At 46.9% G+C, this 18,205-nt stretch overlaps 7 protein-coding genes across 7 annotated transcripts; 3 read left to right on the plus strand and 4 right to left on the minus strand.

The window, feature by feature from the left end:
- Positions 1–262: 262 nt before the first annotated feature.
- On the minus strand, positions 263–2,034 carry N7483_007071 (uncharacterized protein; the record flags this gene model as incomplete). The annotated part of the gene is made up of 4 exons (XM_057090508.1): positions 263–1,603; positions 1,674–1,766; positions 1,819–1,938; positions 1,996–2,034. The coding sequence occupies 4 exons, from the start codon at positions 2,032–2,034 to the stop codon at positions 263–265; spliced, it is 1,593 nt and encodes a 530-aa protein (XP_056945249.1).
- A 2,994-nt stretch (positions 2,035–5,028) lies between these two features.
- On the minus strand, positions 5,029–5,808 carry N7483_007072 (uncharacterized protein; the record flags this gene model as incomplete). Its single annotated transcript, XM_057090509.1, has 1 exon — positions 5,029–5,808. One exon carries the CDS (start codon positions 5,806–5,808, stop codon positions 5,029–5,031), a length of 780 nt encoding a protein of 259 aa, XP_056945250.1.
- Positions 5,809–7,473: 1,665 nt separating this feature from the next.
- Positions 7,474–10,791, plus strand: N7483_007073 (MDM20/NAA25 family protein; the record flags this gene model as incomplete). Its single annotated transcript, XM_057090510.1, has 8 exons — positions 7,474–7,638; positions 7,710–7,985; positions 8,066–8,242; positions 8,331–8,659; positions 8,714–8,993; positions 9,047–9,800; positions 9,874–9,986; positions 10,042–10,791. 8 exons carry the CDS (start codon positions 7,474–7,476, stop codon positions 10,789–10,791), a joined length of 2,844 nt encoding a protein of 947 aa, XP_056945251.1.
- Positions 10,792–11,212: 421 nt separating this feature from the next.
- Positions 11,213–12,209, plus strand: N7483_007074 (60S ribosomal protein eL36; the record flags this gene model as incomplete). The annotated part of the gene is made up of 3 exons (XM_057090511.1): positions 11,213–11,260; positions 11,664–11,849; positions 12,126–12,209. 3 exons carry the CDS (start codon positions 11,213–11,215, stop codon positions 12,207–12,209), a joined length of 318 nt encoding a protein of 105 aa, XP_056945252.1.
- A 654-nt stretch (positions 12,210–12,863) lies between these two features.
- N7483_007075 (putative UBX domain protein) lies at positions 12,864–14,417 on the minus strand (the record flags this gene model as incomplete). Its single annotated transcript, XM_057090512.1, has 2 exons — positions 12,864–14,223; positions 14,281–14,417. The coding sequence occupies 2 exons, from the start codon at positions 14,415–14,417 to the stop codon at positions 12,864–12,866; spliced, it is 1,497 nt and encodes a 498-aa protein (XP_056945253.1).
- Positions 14,418–14,794: 377 nt separating this feature from the next.
- On the plus strand, positions 14,795–15,606 carry pup3 (proteasome core particle subunit beta 3; the record flags this gene model as incomplete). Its single annotated transcript, XM_057090513.1, has 4 exons — positions 14,795–14,797; positions 14,873–14,891; positions 14,952–15,406; positions 15,463–15,606. The coding sequence occupies 4 exons, from the start codon at positions 14,795–14,797 to the stop codon at positions 15,604–15,606; spliced, it is 621 nt and encodes a 206-aa protein (XP_056945254.1).
- Positions 15,607–15,947: 341 nt separating this feature from the next.
- N7483_007077 (epoxide hydrolase) lies at positions 15,948–17,394 on the minus strand (the record flags this gene model as incomplete). Its single annotated transcript, XM_057090514.1, has 4 exons — positions 15,948–16,666; positions 16,735–16,807; positions 16,862–17,025; positions 17,073–17,394. 4 exons carry the CDS (start codon positions 17,392–17,394, stop codon positions 15,948–15,950), a joined length of 1,278 nt encoding a protein of 425 aa, XP_056945255.1.
- Positions 17,395–18,205: the final 811 nt, after the last annotated feature.

The following is an 18,205-nucleotide window of genomic DNA, read 5'->3' on the forward strand; positions in this document are numbered from 1 at the left end:
TATTCGCAGATGATGTTAAAACGTGAAATATGTAGAGATGAAGCTGGCTGGGATTGAAGGGCTTCTGAAGCCACAGTGAGCCAATCCAGAGTAGGAGAATCCCGTTCATCCCTAACATGTAGAAGGTCTGCAAATGATATGCAAAGCGCCGATGGGACTTTTCTATCCAATCCGAAGCGCCGCGCTATTGAAAATCATGACAAGGAAGACAATTGCAGAGACGAAAAAGCCAAAGGGGATGGCATCATTAGATTAATAGCAATCAGTACGGTGAAAATCGAGCTTGGCGTCTCTGAGCTGTTCGTCGTATAGGACCAACAGGTTCCTCATCCGAATCATCAATAGTGATAGCATTGCGAACAGATGATCCCGTCGTCCTTGGGGGTGGTCCAGAGAAGTCGCGAGAATCCTCGTCGTCGCTCTCCTCCTCTTCTTCTTCTGAGGACTGAAGGACCGCGTGTTGATAGCGGCGAGAGATACCCAAATGTGGAACATCGAAATCCTCTTCCTCGTCTTCGAGCTCATCATCATCCTCATCAGAGACCTCATCAGAATTCTCATCAGAATTCTCATCCCCATCCTCATCCTCATCTTCTTCTTCCTTCTCATCACTCGGGATATGACTGTGTATTGAAGATGAGCGACCCACCTCTGATGACGACGTGATTCTGTGCGAGGGCCATCCAGTTCTCAACCTCTGAAGTTCATGCTGATCTTGAAGTCTCCAGTCAATCTCATCTGGCCTAGATGTAGAGTTAGGGCCGAACACTGGTGGGTATTGCACAATAGGCGGTGCTCGTAAAGGTGGGTTCTGTGAGCTGCTGCCAACAACAGTTGAGCGATCAGATTGCGAATCCTCCCTCCTCTCGTGACCTTCATGTTCTTCATCATCAATAAATGACTCTTCGTAGCCCTCTTCGTCATCTTCATACTCTTCATACTCCTCTTCTTGATGGTCATATCCATACTGCTGTTGCTCATAGCGATGGCGCAAAGCTGCTGCTGGGGCAGAGTTTCTAGGTCTTATGAATTGATTCACGAGATCTGGATGAAGTTGAAAATGCATCGAATGCATCGACTGCATCGGGTTGAAACTGTGCATGAACGAGGGGAACATGTGTGGGCCAAAATCAGGCGGCCGCTGATTAAATCGTGGTGGTAGATTCGGATGCGAACCATGATGCACATCATGCATTCTGTCGCCATCAAAATCATCCTCGTCTTCATCTTCATCCTCGTCCTCATCTCCTTCTATCATGGAATCAAAATCCGTGTCACTGAAATCCGATCCACTGTAGTCTGTGCCCTCGGAATCAGGCTGATAGATGTAACCACACCCTCCACAATTCAACCCATCCTCAAGCTCCCAATTACAGTGGGGACAGCGAGTGACACCATCATCATTGTCGTTGACTGGTTTCAGCTGCTGAGGCTTCTCTTTGAAAAGGCCTCCAAACAAACCTCCACTTTGCGGGTCTGTGTTTGCTTTATCCTTGTCCAGCCTTTCTGATTCCTCCTGATGATTTTTCGAGTGTTCTGCTGTCGTCTCCTCTTTATCTAAAAGCTCTGGTCGACTAGTGAACAACTGGACAATGGCGCGAACCTAGTATCAAACAAACTAGTGAGATTTGGGGGGTTTCAAGGTTGTAGGGCGGAAGAGTATAAGCACTTACCAGATAAGCTGGCGCAGGCTGTGTTTTGACCGGTGCTCGACAATCTGGGCATGTTCGTTTTGATCTTCCTGCAGCGAACCAGGATGCTAGGCACTACCGGATGTTAGATAAGAGTAACCCTGTCGATAAACAAAACAAAGCTTACAGAGTAACAAAATGTGTGTCCGCATGCAAGGGTGAAGGGCTCGTAGAGAGGTCGAACACAGATCCCACATTGGAGTAGGCCACGGATATCATCCACATGACTTTGGAGGGTATTGGCAAGCTACAAACGCGTTAGTTTCGATGTTCTCAATCATCGCGCAATAAGATAGGAACTTACTACCGATGATTCAATCGTAGAGCTACCTTCGGCTGCCATTTTAGCCGTGTAGGATATCTACAGGCTATTATCTCAATGCGACCGGAAGCTTCAGCATCGACAAGAGAGAGTGTATATGGGTCTTATGTCGACGTTGTCGAGCGGGGGCGCGAAAGTTGATCACGACCCGGTGGGGGTCAGAGGAAAAGCTCAGAAGGGAAGTCCACGCTTTAAAGTGAAGCTCAGACTAAGGTTATGACACAGGTGAGGTCGTAATTGCGCAAATAAGTAAAGTGAATTCGAAGGCCACGATATTTCAAGACCGTGAAAAAACCGTGGCACCTAGACGTGAGGGATCCCAGGGACAATCGTGGTTATTGTGGCCTCAGGCATGAACTTAGATAAGCAGTCCGTAATGCAATCACGTGTTTTCAGCCAGTTGGTTTCAAAGGTTTTCTGCGTGGAGATAAACTGGAGCATCTTCTGATTAAGAGAAGTCCACCTAATCTCTAATGACCTGGGTCATCCTAAAATTCTTATCTCTTCGCTTTTTAACTAATACTAATTAGCTTTGGCCAACATTCAAATCTGCCGGCTCCTGCTCGAACCGAGCTCCTTGCGCTGTTGGTTACAGGGTCCAATGGGAGAGGGGCCCCGACCACCCTAACAACGCACTAACGGCAGTGATGGTGTGATATATCCATCCCAGTCCTGGCTCGCAGATATTTGCATCGCGTCTATCACACAGTGGTCCACGGGTGTTCCGTGGCAATACCAGGGAGGTCAGAGCGAAACCACACACAATCCATAACCATGTCAATATTGTCCATGGGAGTCAAGATTGTCTAACATTGAAAGCTATAACTAGTTAAATGCTCCTGTTGCAGATGTCCAGAGCTGGTCTTGGACTTTTCCAATCGGCTATACGAACTTTGAACATTTATCTCCTTTTCTTGCCCGGGAGGATTACCGTGCATGTAAAAAGAAAAGAACCCGTCAAATGGCGCCATGGAACAAATCGGGCCATGGGAAAGCTGTTGGAACCCAACATGCAATCGAGCTTCACAGATGTATCCTGACCCCACAGCTCAAAAGTGGAGGTTGAATGGATAAAGGCTAACAGAGCTCACATCTGAAGGAATATACCTGCTTGTTCGAATCCTGGTGGCTTGCGACAGAAGTACTTGAAAGCAGTGGGGCGGGATCCTTTGGCATGGATACGTATGAAAATTTAGCGCCCAGTATACATTTCCATCGTGGCGTGCATATGGCTTCTTAAAGGTACTTAATTTTCATCGGAATTTGTATGGCTTGAACCAGGTAATCCATTCTATTTGATTAATCTGAATTACTAGTACAGGAGCTTGCATGAGGTACTAGTAGGATAAGAGGCTAGCATTCCCAACACGCATGCATATGTGAGAAGAAACTCATGTTGGTTAAAATAATCGACGAGATCTTGGCGGTACTTCATGACATTTTGATACCTAGATATACGGCATCTTAATTATTATCAGGGACTGCTTCCCTAGTTACCTCGTGCATATGTGATAGTTGACACCGCCATCCATGAGTAGGAGTATGAGCAGATGTGTACAATGTATAAGCCCCACTCAATCACTCTCCGCGCCAAGACAGCTCCCGTAATTCTGCCGGATAAACACTAGCTTCCCGATCGCCAAATCAACCTCGAGCTCTTTCAAGGCTCATCTCTACTCTAACCGCTAGGACTTCCAAGGTTCACAGATCCCCGTGCTTTTCCTAATTTACTCGCGCGCAATTCTTTCTCAACCTAAACTTGCCCACATGACGTCCGAATCAACCCAATCCCAACCGGAGACGCCCGAGAAGTTGTCTCAGAAAACTGATCACAAATTCACACAGTAAGTTAAATTATGCGGGCATGTTTATGATTCGTCCAAGTTTTGAGTGGGCCCTTGGCTATGGCTTTGGCTTTCAAGACTTGAGCAAGCCTGGCTTGACCTTCAGGTCCCGCCTATTGCCAGGCGGCTATCTATACTGGAGGCTATAATGATAACGACATGCCCCTAGTGCTTTCATCTACCCCATTGGATGGAATCATATTGGACTTATTCACATGCTTAGAACCTTGCTGACAGAAAATTCCAGTAAAAATGCGAGCGAGTTTTATGACCCTTGCCAAGATTTTGCAGATCGGAGTCTCAAGTGCTTAAAGCGTAATGGCTTCGATCGTGAGATGTGTGGCGACTACTTCCAGTAAGCCACCCCCAATACTCCCTCTATTATAGAAGTAGAAGCTCAACCCACTTGTACCTACCGCTTGACGTCAGTCTGTGACAGACCGTGTATACCACCCTCATGATCACTATATGCAAAGTTACTAACTGATTTCACCTAGGGCTTACAGGGACTGCAAGAAGAACTGGGTAAGTCATATTCTGCTCCTCGCTAATTCTTATAAAAAATCACACGTACCCTCTGAACGCCTTTTGGCCAGCCTAGAGTTCCATTTTGTCATCCCAGCACATGGCTAACAATAGCATTAGCTGAACCATAAAAAGGGGATCTCTGAATCCAAGTAGCTTCACCACCTGAGCAAGACTTGACATAGCAGGCCCGAGATCTGAAAGACTCTGCTTGCTTTTCCCAGAAATCACCACAACCGATGGCATCATGAAAAAACCATGGATTTCTCTTATGTTTTATTAGCCACTTAAACCTGTATTCTACAATTTTTATTTCGCCTGACCGGCCCTTTGTATCAAATGAGATCGATCTCCTACACACGTGTGCCAAACTAATAGTCCATTCTAGTCATTCAACTAGAGGAGTTGATTGTGCCAGGGGTAAGGTGGAACTTGAGGTACCAGGACAATGTTCAGATGAGCGGCTTGGCCGGGACTAGGGAAGCATCTACAGGGAATTGGGAGGGGGCCGGTGAAAGAATAAAGTGTCATTTTCAATAGCAAGATTAGCAAGATAGTAGTGCTAGCGACGAATACATAGTGCTCTCAAAGGATCTTACATAACCCTAGGTTTCCTCTGGTTTGTTGCAAGTTCGAAAAGGTAAACTCAATTTCTGTGAGAGGTCACATTCGCAATGAAAGAATAAGCCTTGTTGTTTCTGGGCATCATTGTCCAGATATTGACCGGGACAGTCAACAAAATGATACCTGATCCACGGAGCGCACCCTCCACAGTGAGATCGGCGGAAATAATATCTGGATGAAGATAATCCGCTATCCAACCTTTCCAGTAATTCAGATCCAAAGGTACATCCTCACAAACGGTGAGACTAATCAAGACTTTATGCGCAGAGCTTGCTATATCTCGGGTCAAGGCATGATGCGCAGTTCGACCAATGGTAACGCTTGGTGAATTTTGCTTAGGAATATGGACTGGACATGATTCAACCTGATTCCTTTGAGCTTCACGTAATATCTGCGCATAGATTGCTGCAAGATTTGTTGCTTGTCCTTCTAAAGCGGTAAACGTATCAATAAGTGCTTGTGTAAAAGAGAAAGGGTTTGAAGTGGCCTCCTGACCCCAGCCTGACGCTGCCATAAATTCCGCTCCATCATAATCACCGTGACCGAGTGCCTCCAATGCCACCACAGAGCATAAATCAAAGATATAGCAGACATCTCCCTCGTAATCCTCAAGGAATGACCGCGCGGCCCACCAGTCGACTGTAGGGCCTTGTAATCGGCCGGATACAGGATTTGATTGACCAGCCAGTTCAAGTCTGCGATCTGCCCCGGTTATCCCTAAAATGGACGCATGGCCTGAGTAGACGAAAATTCGCAAGTTCTCCTCTCCGTGAGTATTCCGGCTCCAATTAAGAAGACGCATAACAAGCTTGCGTGTGGATCCAACAAGGGGTATCCTGTATGAGGTAGTCTGGAAATTATATTGAGTCCGGAATATGTTCAAAAGCTCATTCTCAAGGGGAGCAACAACGCCATGGTCATCATAACTAGCCCAATGGATAGCAAAAACAGAGGTATTTTTGTAGACCTTTGATCTAACAGCATGGTTGATGGCGGCCTGTAGATCAGCTGCGAATTCAGCGCAGAAGAACTTTGACTTGGGGATTGGTAGGCGGTTGTAGGGTGGAGAGACATCGTGACAGTGATTTTTTCAGGTCGAAGATTTTTTCTGAGAGATGAGGATTGCGTTAAAGCCTAAGGATGGCTTAAGTGAGGCTTTGTGTGGTTCGTGCGAATCAATGTGCGAAGAAACAGGTTGGTCAAGCTGAGCTGATAAAGAAACTTAAGTGTTATAGAGCTGCATATAAGCTAAAAGGGCGGTACTAGACTTGGTAAGGAGAAGTGGGCTGCTGGGTTGAGATTTTTTTCCGCTCCATCCCTGGGTTGTAGTGTTTTTTTGAGTTGCCTTGCTGTCTGGTAGAATACCAAAGTAGGCAGAATAAGCCTATAGCTTAGACCAGAGATTTACTAACAGACTATATTTTTCTTTTATTTCATTCCATCTAAATATGAGTATATTCCCTCTTACTTTAGGATATATCTCACTTTAGCTATCTCTTACTTTAGATGTCCCTAGGATTGCCAGCTGCCTAGTATATCCAATTATATAGCAGCTGGCCTTCCCTTCTAGGTACTAATCATGCAGGTAACCCTGTCGGTAACCCTGTAGGTACTTACATGCAAAGAGGGGTATGTTACCAGTTACCTGTACATACTACTGACTGTGAACATGGCTGTAGTATCACGGTGTCTACTTGACCGAGATTCCTGGCCAAGCACTTCAAATGTTGAGTGCTAAGTAGATACCTTGCCCAATTTCACTGCTACATACAGTGTCGCGCAAACTTGAAGCGCTGCATGAGGGCTTACTTGATACTACTTGGCCCCTGGAGTAAACCTGCCAAGTTGGAAACAATCTGCACGCACTAGCACATAGCATACACCCGTGGACATGTGCATTCGATTTCAATTAGGAATCTAGATGTAATGTCAAGTTATTGGTCTAATTCGGACTTAGACTTGAAGTCTCTGTACTTGGGCTTGGGCACCTGGGCACCTACTAGTACCACATAGTAAGCTCAAATTCAAGTTGTGACTTACTTGAAGACTACTACTAACTAGTATAGATTGTACCATCAATATAGTAGTAGGGCATTTACTCAGGATGAGTACGACATAGGAGTACTTCAGAGCCATATTTAAGATAATCCAACTTTTAATCCAATAATTTAATAAAATGTATTCATGATGTCAGTATACTGCTCGGAGCCTGTAGACTGTAGTAGGTAACTAGTTAGTTACTCGATATGATAAGCCTCGGCCACAAGGCGGACAAAAAGGTACGGCATATCTACAGCCACAATTCCACACCGCCTTTGAATTGCTTCCCCGCCAAAAAAAGCACCAGTGAATCAGTGATCTCCAGACTCACACCCCCACTCTCAAATTGTTGATCATCTGACCTTCACAGAAGTCTCTTCTGTGAACTGAGCGTCCTCAACCAAACTCTTTCGGAGAGCTCGTCACAATGGCGCCTGCCAATGACGCCACGTTCCTCCGGCGTAACAATCAGGTCCAAGATGCCATTGACGGGCAGAATTTTAAGCAAGCTCTAACCCTGATCGAGAAGCGCGTGAAGAAAGGCGAGGATACGCGCTTTTTGAAGGCAAGTCATTCCCCCCGTGTTACCTTTGTGTATTCAGACATATCTCCAAGAAGCCTCCACATTCTGACAACCAAGTACCCCGCTAACGCTTGCAACAGGCATGGAAGGCCAACATTTACACCCTCATGGCGGACGAGGCCCATCGCGAGCGCGGCAGGAAGGAGACACTTGATATTTGCAAAGCTGAACCACCTACAATCGACCTCGATACCCTCGATTTGCTATTCAGGACTTTGAATAAGATGGAAGGGCATGCAGAGACCAAGAGCTTGCTGTGGGAGAGGGCCGTGAAGGCAAAGCCTCAGGACGAAGAACTTCAGATGAGGTGGTTTACATTTGCCTATGAGGATGAAGACTGGAAGTCAGCGCAAAAGGTCATTGCATCCCACTTATCTGCCCACAATATTCAAGTTCAAGCATTGAATACTAACTATTTACTATCTATATATTTTAGGCCTCTATGAGTCTCCAAAAGAACTTCCCTCGGGAGCGGAAATACTACTTCTGGGCTATCTTTTGCACATATCTGCTATCAGTTGATCCCAGAAGCTCGGAAATGGAGTGTAAGCTGTTTGGAACCCTGGCCTACCGTATGGTCTCTAAAGCAGTAGAGGATGTCCCCACTGACTCCGTGAGTCTTCTGTCATTCTATTTGTCTGATTTCAAGATCAAATCAGAATTTGAATTGGTTCGAAAAGCTAAATGATTGAAATTATCAGGCCAAATCCTCAACTCCGCCGCGAGCTATTCAAAATTCAGAGGAATTGCTACTTCTCATCAAGATTTTTGAGTCTCAAGGGCGGTCCGCTGAGATTGTGAAGATTCTAAACAGTCAGAACGTTGGTATCAGCTCTCCAATCTGCCAAAATGACGCGCATTTCAAATCCCTCATGGCGCATCACCTGGGTGCGGCCAACCTGTGGGAAGAAGCTATTACCTTCGTGAAGGAGGACTACAAAATCGATGAGAATGGGCGCAAGGATCCCGAGGATAATTTCGTCATTTGGGAACTTCTTATCAAAGCCGTGAAACATTATGACACTCCTGGGTTGGTTGCTTAGACTCATCCAAATTTCTGATGATAAACTGACATCGTGCATAGGGCCGGTGCTGATGCTCGAAAATTCGTTGAAAGCCATATTGACTTTGACTCAAAATCACGTAACGCAGGTTTGGCTCGCCTTGACTTGATATCTGTCGCTATTGAAAAGGGCGAAATGACTATGCAGGACGATTTGGTGCCTGCTTGTCAGCAGTACATTGAGCAACACAAACATAAACTCTACATGTTTAACGATCTCCGAAGAGTTCTTCATGGCGACAAGAACGCCATGGCAGCCTCGTTGCAATTTCTGTCTAAGAATTTGGGCGAGGGCGAGAAGGTAAGCTTTCACAAGTCAACACTGTCTCTTCTGTCAATACTAACTCGACCTAGGCTCTCGTTCCTACCATTAATGCCCTCAAACTGGATTTCTGTCTGAACATTTCAGCAGTAGAGAAGCCCTCGAAGCAAAGTATCGACGATTTCGTCGTGCGTTGCATGAATCTCTATGAATCCCATGCTGGCGAAAAGCGGGTTGAGAAGACTGAACCGACCGACGGCGGGAAGCCCGCTATCATTGAAAGTCAGCCCAGAGATGAGCTATGCATTCTTGCCGCCATGGCCATCGGACATGAAAGTAAAGAGGAGCCAATTAATGATCACCTTGCTTGCCTTCGTGCAACTGTGGTCCTAGAGCGTCTTCTTATTGATTCACCTCATAACTATCAAGCTCTCTTGATGATTATGCGCTTTTATCTCCTCTTTGGAGCGGGTTCTCTCGCGCTGGGGGCCTTCAATAAGCTGTCCGTTAAGCAGATGCAGTATGAATCTGTGGCCCACAATTTCTTCACACGTCTCGCTACTATCCACCCTCACTCAACTCCCCCTGTTGAAGGTCTTGAGCGCAAGGAGTTTGATCCTCAAGCGGCCTTGATTCAAGGCCTCAATTTCTACCGCAATGCTGATCTAACCACCATGAGATACCGAAGTCGTGGTCTGGATGAAGGAAGTTACATCAATGTTGCAGAACTTATCGAGCTGCGGAAGCGTCTGAGCACCAGTATCTGTCGCCGGATGTACGCTTTGGATGCTCGCCGAGCACAGAGATTAGTTGGCGGCGACCCTCTGGTTCGCTTTGATGAGATTGGTATAGACGCCACCCGTTGCACTTTCCTATATCTTTGGCCACACTTGACTAATACTTTCTTTTCTATCTTTAGCCCGAAGTACTGCTCCTACAGTAGATCAGCGAGTTTACGATGCATTCATGAACTGCGAATTCCCAGGCGAAGACGATTTCGAAACGTTTATTCGCCTAGGTCCCTTGCCAAAGGTATTTTGGCTCTGTATCCCTTTGGTCTTTTCTTGTTATACTAATAAGGATATAGGAGAACTGGATTGCCACAGCCAGGATTACAGACCGGCTTTTCGGGGTGTTGAAGGATATCGCCATCCAGAGGCCATTAACCCCAGAAACGGATCTCCCTGACCTCAGTGCCCTCACTCTTTCTGAGGCTATCGATCTCACCGAGGACGAACAAGAGAATAGAAAGATTCATTCTGAGCTACTCAAGGTGGCGACTTTTATGGCTGGGTCCAAGAATACCACTGCCGAGCAGGTCGACAAGGCGCTCGCCGGGGTAGAGCAATGGTTGAGCCAGATGAAGGCCCAATTTTTATTGGACGACTCCAAAATCTCACCTTTCTCCGCTGGTAGGGTGATTTATCTCCGCGATAAAACCCCAGTGGCCCCAGTTTGGGGATACTTCCATGGCATCTTCACCCTTCTCGAGACTCTAAAGGCCCTATCATTGCTGGTTGCCTCCGCTTCTCGCAAGGGTTCAAAGACTACCAAGCTGCCCAAAGAGCGCGTAGACAATCTGGCCGCTCTGGTTCCTGAACTATTCGAACTTATTCGCTCTAACACCCGTGCTATGAAGCAGCGTCTCTCCGCCCCCGGGCTGCTGACCACACTGATGGACATTACAGTTCAGGGACATCAGGACGCCCCTCATACTCCAGAGCTCCAGGATGTATTTGAGTCAGTTCTGGGTGAGGCTGAGCTTGAATTATCCTGTGCATCTTTGATGGAAAGCTGGGAAGAAGCCCTGGATGGTGTGCTGAGTGTGAAGCTGTGATGATGGTGACGACGCGACGAAGCAAAGGCATTTATGAAAGTGAAGGTTATGATGACGGAAAATGATGAAAAACATAAAATGCAGATGGATATCAGAGCATGCAGAAAAGAAATATGACATTGGATATGTACAATATTATAAGACTTCCAACCTTGCCTATGTAGAAGTTAGAACTAAATCTTGGAAGGTGGTTTAGGGTTTCTCAATGACATTGACGCCTGAGGCAGACATAAATTAGTCATCGAGACATGTCTACAGTTGATTAGATAATAGCCCTAGCCCTATAATCTCGCCTACGTCGTGCCCGTGCCAAGACCCGCAATTGTGCGGTTCACGACGAGATTAGGGGATTTCCACACGACTTTCTTCATTCCCTTCCTTCGACAACCACCGCCAACCCCTTCAGTCACCAACCGTCGAGATGGCGCAGGAACGCACCGGAATCATCGTCGGCACCAACAGCGGCCGCGTACGTGTTCTTTGAACCCTCTATCCCTGCCTGCAAACCCCCGAAGCACTCCGAATACTCTGTCTCTTATCGGTTTTTCCCTCGAGTCGGTCTTGGTCTTCAGTCGATTATTCCCTTGGAGGATTCGTTTGCATTTTAGATTGGCATGGAGCTGCTGGAGGAATCAATGGAGGACCAGTGGTGTCACAACACGATCAGGCACTGTGGAGGAAAATTTTCGATATCAGGATATGGACCTTGAAACAGATCCTTAGCCTACTATTTCGACTGTTGTCCGACCAGACTTGCTACGAACCGACCTCGAGAAACCGATATTTGAGACAGATTATTCCGAGGGATTCCCTTGCTTGGCACATGGAGAAATGTTTATGCCTCGAACAAGCAAGCTAATTGAGACATACAGAAAACCACCCCGCTGAACACCCCCAAGACCAAGATCAGCCGGTCTAAGGGTCAGTCTTCTCGCCGCACCAAGTTCGTCCGCGAGATTGCCCGTGAGGTTGTCGGCCTTGCCCCCTACGAGCGCCGTGTCATTGAGCTGCTGAGAAACGCTCAGGACAAGCGTGCCCGTAAGCTCGCTAAGAAGCGCGTACGTTTACACCACCAATTCTCATTACGTCCGGATCTCGTCTGGATTGGTACCGATAAATGGAATGATATTTTGGGCTGGGGATCTGGGAGCACTGGAGTGACTTGAACATATTTGCCACCCGGGAAGATTTCATCAACGCTACCATGGCACAACCACCATGTCTACTTCTCCAACCCAGCAACTCGGTCACCCGGATATCATTCCCATTATCTGCCAATCCAATGAGCCAGACAAATGCTTTTATCATTGAATCAAGACTAACGGTATCTTCAGCTCGGTACATTCACCCGCGGTAAGAGAAAGGTCGAGGACATGCAGGCTGTCATCGCCGAGGCCCGCCGTGTCCAGGGTCACTAAGCGTCTCATTCCGTGAACCTGTTTTTCTCTTTCGTTTAACGACTTGAATATCTGGCGCGCGCAACGAACGAAAAAATGAACTTCCGGAGTCTCCTCCCTCACCCCCGACGCTGACCGTCTAATGGGACTGCTTTTATCTTTTTGGGCCGCCAAATAGCGTATGGCTTGCGGAAGCGGAATATGGGAGTTTTATTCGTGACTACCGGTGGATGATGGGGATGGCAAAAGTGGGATCCCTTCCCTGTGGAAGAGAAACCATAATGAAAACATTGTTCCAAGTTTAATTGCATTAATACTTCCTTGTAAATGTAAACTGTAGTACTGTCATTTCGATCTAGAAATGTGGTGGCCTTCAACTTGGCTTCTCTAGCTATACCTGAGTCTTGAAAAAGTCTAGGTCGTACCTGTGGACCTATCATTGGTTTAGTGCGGAGTACTCAAAGGAATTCTAGTCTTTGTCTACGTTAGGCTCTCTGATCATGATCAATCTTTCTTCATTTCCATGCAATTGGTTTTGCTGCCTCAAAGCAAAACACATCTATTGGTACGCCTAGCCAATAAATGCAGGATACATCAAAATCTCCAATTCAGTCATTGTCATCCAAATCATATCCGTATCAATCGTAAGATGATCAAAAGTAGTCAACATTCAGTTCATTTCTTTCCAGGAAGCTTCAACCACTTGGGTACACCGCCGGTCTTCTTAGGTACAGGCTTTCCTGAATCTGTAGTACCACTAGGGCCTGCTTCGGCTTTTGGTGCCGCGGGCTCCTCGATGACATCCGGTGGTTGTTCAATCTTCAGTTCCTGAGCCTGACTACGAAGCTCCGGGCGCAGGAGATTGGTTCGTTTCTGATGGATCGCTGAGCTTGCGTTATCGGCCCATGTGAAATTGATCAAGACTCGACCTTGCAGACGAAGTTCCTTGATCAGAAGAGTTTTGTCGTTCGGGATGGCATGGGCGTGTCCAGCTCGAGCGGCTGTAGTGACAAAAGCATTCAAAGCGAATTGTATCTCGGTATAGGTGGGTGCCAGACAACCGCGAACAAAGTCATAAAGAGACTGGCCTGAATCACTTGGTCCGAACTTGGTCACTACCTGACTCTGATCTGGAAAGCGTACTTTCACATCGATCTCGCGGATGTCTGCACGGCGCTTTTCTTCGGCGGCGACCTTGGCGGCGATTTCGGCGTCTGTTGGTAGACGCTGTGGGCGGGATAGTTCATTGAGCTGTCGTTGGTGGGCTTTGGCATGTTCAATGGAGGGAATATAGTCTTCTTCATGGTATGAGAGTTGTGCAGATGATGGTGTGTCGTCAGATGGAGGGGAGAAGACGGTGATGTGTCGTTCAGATGTTGAAGCAGACTGCTCCGGAGCTGCTGAGGGCGCAGTGGAAGTAGCTGGCTCAGGTATAGACGAGGAAACTGGTTCACTTTGGGGCTCCTGTGAAATCATCTCTTCGTTGTTCTCTTTTACAGGAGCTGGAGTGGCTGTGTTCTGTGGTTGCACTGGTGTATCATCCCCGCTTGATTGGAAGTACTCGCCAATCTTCACCATAGCTTCCTCGAGAGGCTCCTCAGTTAGTCGAAAGCCGAGGCGGATCAACACGTTTCCGCTATTGAAACCTAACTGTGCAAGCGACTTCTGTAAATCCGTGAAGCTTGACAGCTCGCGCTCCAAGATCCTAAGAACGGGAATCTCATAGAACAACCGTCCAGAGCCAGAGTCCCCACCATTCGTAGCGGGTAATCCTCGTGCTGTAAGGTTTCGTACAGGTCCACTTCCTGCTACTCCCGCTTCAAACTTGCGCAGCACTAACCAGAGAGTAGTTGTGCTTGGAAACTTGTCCATTATACGTCCGTTTGGGGCACCACGAGCTTCGGATTCTGGCAGTTGAAGGGCAACTGTGACAACGGAGGGAGATCGGGAAAGCTGAACAAGCTCTAGCTTTGCACCAGAGCTAAGGCCTGAGAGACGGAAAGAAAGAGACATATCCAGTTGTTTGCGATTGTGCCTAGAAGCCATAGTAGGTAAGCATGGGATGTTTTAGAGCGGGGCAAGCACAACATACTTGAGGCCATATTGATTGGCATTGTACCCAAACTTCGAGCATGCCTCTTGTAAAATGTCTGTGAGATGTTTGGTCGGTGTCGTCTTAACTGTTGCTCGTCTGGCTGTCGAGTCTATTACCACGACATGGGCGCTCATGTTCGCGCAAGCGGGGATAAAGCCCACGGAGTAGCTCGAAAATCTGGTAACCAAAAAAAAAAAAATTGATAAATCAAGTGTGAGGGAAGTATAATCAACCCAATAGATAGCAAAAGGAACAACGTTCGAAGAGAGGGTATTTGTAAAGTAGAATGATAAGAAAGTGATCGAAGAGTTGCGGGCGAGCGACTAAGCAGGCAGCGGTGCGGCGTCATCCGAGCTCGCGACCTCCCAGAGGTCACAGCTCCCCATCATCAACACCTCTCCCATCTTTCACCACCCCGTCCCTTCCCAGCCCTCTTTTTCCGACCCTTGTTACCTCTTGAAGCTTCAGAAATATTCTCCTGGTTTACATTGAATAACATAAATTCGCAATAATGGTATGGAGATGGGTCTCCTTGTCCCGTTTCGTTACCGCTGGATCTTGAAAGCTAACTCCTTGACCTCATCATCAGGGCTCTCCCTTCGATATCAGTACGCACAGCCATTCACAGCTCTATCTATTCAAGTAAGGAAGCTAACAGTCATTTCTAGATGGCGGTGCCTGTGTCGCCATGGTGGGTAAGGATTGCGTCGCCATCGCCTGCGACCTCCGCTTGGGCATGCAAGCCCTGACCATCTCCAACAACTTCCCCAAGATCTTCAACTACGCTCCATCCACCTACCTCGGCCTGACTGGCCTCGCCACCGATGTCAACACCGTGTCTGATCTGTTCCGTTACAAGGTCAACATGTACCGTCTACGCGAGGAGCGCCATATTGCACCCCAGACCCTGGCCAACCTGGTCAGCTCATCGTTGTATGAAAAGCGTTTTGGTCCTTTCTTCGTCAGCCCAGTAATTGCCGGTATCAACCAAACAACTGGAAAGCCATTCATCTGTGGATTTGACAGCATTGGCTGTATCGACTTTGCCAAGGACTTCATTGTGAGCGGAACCGCCAGCGAACAGCTGTTTGGTACCTGCGAGGGTCTGTGGGAGCCGGATCTTGTATGTTCCCCAACTTTTATGAAATTAATTCTTTCAAAACTAACTTGCCCTTCAAGTCTCCCGAGGATCTTTTCGAGACCATCTCCCAAGCTCTACTGGCCGCCGTTGACCGTGACGCCCTAAGTGGATGGGGTGCACACGTTTACATCATTGAGAAAGATAAGGTTACTCAGCGTCTGCTGAAGGGACGAGAGGATTAAAGAGGTGGCAATGATCATGGATGTGTTCAAGCTGGGTATTTTTTGGGCTTTCTGTCGGTTTCAAGGCAGATTTTGGCGTCTGCGGTTTTCACTACGTGACGGGGGTACCATGGACGACCGGAATGGAATATCACCGCAGTGATGTGATTAAACCCTACTTATAGAATCGCAGATGCTGTCATCATGCGACTCTATATCTATCTTCCTATCACGATAATATAACCCGTCATCAATGTCAATGTCACAGTCACAGCAGTGCTGCAATTCCACGATAAATGATTCTAACTTGAACCAGCGAATAACAATCTTCCATACGACATACTATCTAATCTCTATTAAAATCAGTATCCATCTTTCCCTTCTATCACAGCATATGCCGCTCCACCTTTCCCTAAGAATTCCTTCAAATCTCCCGCCAACAGCTCGGGTTCCTCCCATGCTGCAAAATGACCACCACGATCAAACTCCTTCTCCTTGACTACATTCCCAATGACCCGATACCAAGCCATTGGCCACATCATCACTTCTTCTTTAAATTGCGCAACTGCAAAGCGCACATTATCAGGGGCACGAGCTGTAAAAGACTGGTCCAACGACATCCACCTCTCCACATCATCGGGTTTCTGCCCTGAAGCCTCATAGTAAATCCGAGTCGAAGCCATAGGTCCTGCACGTGAGAAATAGTAAATACTAACCCACGTCAAGATCTCCTCATCTGTCCACGCATAGTTATCTGACCATGAGTGTAACTTATCGTATATCCACGCCAGTAACGCAGCGGGGCTATCGTGGAGTCCGTAGCCCAGTGTCTGGGGTCGACTTGCCTGCTGCTTGTAATAGGCATTACCGATAGATTTGTATCCCAGCGAACGGGATATGTAACCGCGGTGTTTCGCCGAGAATGGTACGCTAATGAGTGATGAAAGGAAGAGAAGTGGATTGCGCCAAGGGTATGGTGGAAGTACTGGAACGAAGTTTAGATGAACGGCTTGGACGTGCTCAGCGTAGTAGACTGCCATTATTCGGGCAATTATACTACCCCAGTCTCCTCCTTGGATGACTTGAGGTGTCAGTGTTAGCCCAGGCTCGAGTCGAATTCGGTGATTTGTATATCTTAGGTGAGCTTACCATATTTTTCGTATCCAAGTGCTAGTATCACTTTGTGCATGGTTTCGGCGTATTGGGCAAGGCCGAACCCTCTCTGTCAACATGTTAGTTATTACAATTTGATCATATGAGGGGAATTTTTTTATACCTTTTTAATTCCTTGTGAGAACCCAAAGTTTGGAAGCGAGGGCGCTATCACATCGAAAGACACTCCTTCCGAGTCCTCACTTTGGGTGAGTAATGGAATCAACTTCGTAGCTTCGAGGAAATTTCCCGGCCCTGTATTGAGAAGTATATCAGTAAGTAAATCATCTGAATTGGCGTCATGAAGTATTAATTGAAGTCACGGTATCACATACATCCATGGATGAATAGTAAGGGAACTGCACGTGAATTTTCAGATCGATGATGGACAACATGGATATCCAAGTCGCCGAACCCATCGACTGCAACAGGAACGGTGAATTGTTTGAGTTGCTCATTTAGCTTCTTTTCCTGGGCTCGCCAGTCGAATTTCTCGCGCCAAGTGGTGATGAGTCGCTTCATTGTTGACAATGGGACACCCATTTCCCATCCTGCGTCGTCTAACTCATCAGGGAAGGAGACATGCTGGAGTTTCTGGTGGAGCTGGTCGATATGCTCATCGGGGATATCGATGGTAAACGGAGTGATCGGAGCCATTTTTGAGGGTTTTGTTGGATATTCCAAGGTTTCATGGGAATATGGACGAGAAGTGACTTGCTACTGACGAGTCGCTCAAGTTTGACCTTGGAAATTCAATATTAGGACTCAAGCGCTGCCAGTGTTTGCTGCATGATCGAGTTGAGGGGTTGAACCTCGGTATCACACCTTATGTGCAGTAGTGCCAGTGGATTTAGCTGGAGAACCGGGGTAGAAACTTGAATCTGCCCATGTAGGCATGTGGATCCATGATGAATTGGTTTATATACTCCATTTAGCACTTAGTCAATGATACTTCTAGCCATGTCTCCAGGAAATTATCAATCTAGTCCATGATGGATGTTGATTTCGACTTCCAAGGTTCCAACCTTGGAATGTTAGTTGAAACATTTCCAATGTTTCATCAATAGACAAAACTCCGAGTCTCCATCAAACCATGAGATTATCTTTTACCATTCTTAGCACTTGAGCCATCAGTTGTAACATTCAAATGTTTGAACTTGAATTGAAAAGAATATAAATAGTATACCCGAGTCAGGGTAAGCAAGCCCAGATGTCCAACTTGAATATTTGAAATACTACATTTGGTCTCAAGTGCAAGTTTAAATATGGCATACTCACGCAGAGAAAGCTGCCCAGGTGAACTCGATCGAACTTGAACTGATTGAACTGATTGAACTTTGAAGAACTTGAAGTGTATGTCTAGATGTCAACTGGTCAGTCACGGTGCTCTCAGGTCAAATCGGATTCAAATGTTACCTACTAGCCCTGGAGTTAGGTCAACTGGGGTGACACAATACATGTCCACTCA

The sequence above is a fragment of the Penicillium malachiteum genome (genome assembly GCF_028827825.1).
Source record: "Penicillium malachiteum strain IBT 17515 chromosome Unknown utg000003l:1.0-4950554.0:1.0-4952489.0, whole genome shotgun sequence".
NCBI lineage: Eukaryota > Fungi > Ascomycota > Eurotiomycetes > Eurotiales > Aspergillaceae > Penicillium > Penicillium malachiteum.